The sequence below is a fragment of the Calidris pugnax genome, unplaced genomic scaffold (genome assembly GCF_001431845.1).
Source record: "Calidris pugnax isolate Ruff unplaced genomic scaffold, ASM143184v1 scaffold775, whole genome shotgun sequence".
NCBI classification, from domain to species: Eukaryota; Metazoa; Chordata; class Aves; order Charadriiformes; family Scolopacidae; genus Calidris; species Calidris pugnax.
In genome coordinates, this window is record NW_015091442.1 from 44,111 (window position 1) to 45,663 (window position 1,553).

A 1,553-nucleotide genomic window follows, 5' to 3' on the forward strand; every position below is an offset into this window, starting at 1 on the left:
CGCCCGAGCAGAACCGGTTCCCGCCCCCGGCGCTGGGGCCGCGCCAGACCGCCGCCACCTCCCCCCCTGCCTGCCCCACGCCCGCCCCACACCCTGCCCCACGCCCTGCCCGCGTCTCGCCCCACACCCTGCCCCGGCCGGTGACGCGCCACCAGGAGCTTCGGTCACCTACCGGGGCCACCTCCGGCACTGGGGGGGGGCTGACGAGGACAACTGGGACACCTTCCCCTCCCCTTCTCTTTCTAGGGCTGAAAGGGGGAGCCCCGACCTCTGGGGCGGGGGGGTCCAATGGCCCCACCTTCACCTACACCTTCCGGGGCGACCCCCACGCCATGTTCACCGAATTCTTCGAGGGTCGCAACCCCTTCGACACCTTTTTTGTCCAACGCAACGGGGATGACGATGACGGGGATGACACCTTCACCACCTTCCACGTGGGGGGGTTCGGTAGCGTGGGCTTCCCCCGGGGCCGGGCAGAAGGCGTCTGCCGGAAGCAAGACCCCCCGGTCCTCTACGACCTGAAGGTCTCCCTGGAGGAGATCTACAGCGGTTGCACCAAGAAGATGAAGATCTCTCACAAGCGGCTCAACCCCGACGGGAAGACGGTGCGTAACGAGGACAAGATCCTCACCATCGAGGTGAAGCGGGGTTGGAAGGAGGGCACCAAGATCACCTTCCCCAAGGAGGGTGACCAGACACCCAACAACATCCCCGCCGACGTCGTCTTTGTCCTCAAAGACAAACCCCACGGTGTCTTCCGCCGGGAGGGCTCGGACATTGTCTACCCGGCGAAGATTAGCCTCCGCGAGGTGGGTGGGTGGTCTTGGTGGTGGTGGGGGCATCAAGGGCACATTGGTCTTGGTGGAAACATCAAGGGCACAATTGGTCATGGTCTTGGTGGTGGTGGGGACGTCAAGGCCTTGTTGGTCGTGGTCTTGGTGGTGGTGGGGATGCCAAGGGCTGGTTGGTCTTGGTCTTGATCTTGGTGGGGATGCCAAGGGTAGGATGGTCATGGTTGGGACATCAGGGGTGTATTTGTGGTGGTGGTGGCGGTGGGGATGCAATGGGTTTGGGTGGTGAGTCTCGGTGGTGGGGACATCTTGTGGCAAGTGGTGGGATGCGATGGGTGGTTGTCTGGGTGGTGGTTGTGGGGACATTGGGGTGGGTTGGTCTGGGTGGTGGGGATGTGATTAGTGGTTGTCTGGGTGACTGGCCTTGGTGGTGGAGATACAGGGGGTGGTGGGACAGGATGAGTGTTAGGTCTTGGTGGTGGGGAGGGAGGTTGGTTATCTGAGTGGTTGGTCTTAGTAGCATGGACACAATGGGTGGTGGAGACAGGAAGGGTGGTGGTCTGGGTGGTGGGCCTTGGTGGTGGGGGCATGACAAGTAGTTGTCTGGATGATGGGACCGAGGGGGGTGATGGGTCTGGGTGGTGGGGACTAAGGGTGCTTGTGTGGGCAGTTGGTCTTGGCAGATGGTAGGGACGTGATGGGGGGGTTGGTCTTGGTGGTAGAGGTGTGACAGGTCGTTGGACGGTTCTGTGGGTGGTGGGG

General features: G+C 62.7%; 1 protein-coding gene across 1 annotated transcript in view; it reads left to right on the plus strand.

Annotated features, from left to right (window-relative positions):
- Positions 1–225: 225 nt before the first annotated feature.
- DNAJB1 (DnaJ heat shock protein family (Hsp40) member B1) overlaps positions 226–1,553 on the plus strand; it is an 11,211-nt gene continuing 9,883 nt past the window's right edge. The window contains exon 1 of the mRNA XM_014961563.1: positions 226–809. Coding sequence (XP_014817049.1) covers positions 333–809 — 477 coding nt within the window. The 5' untranslated portion in view covers positions 226–332. The remainder of the gene's footprint in view (positions 810–1,553) is intronic.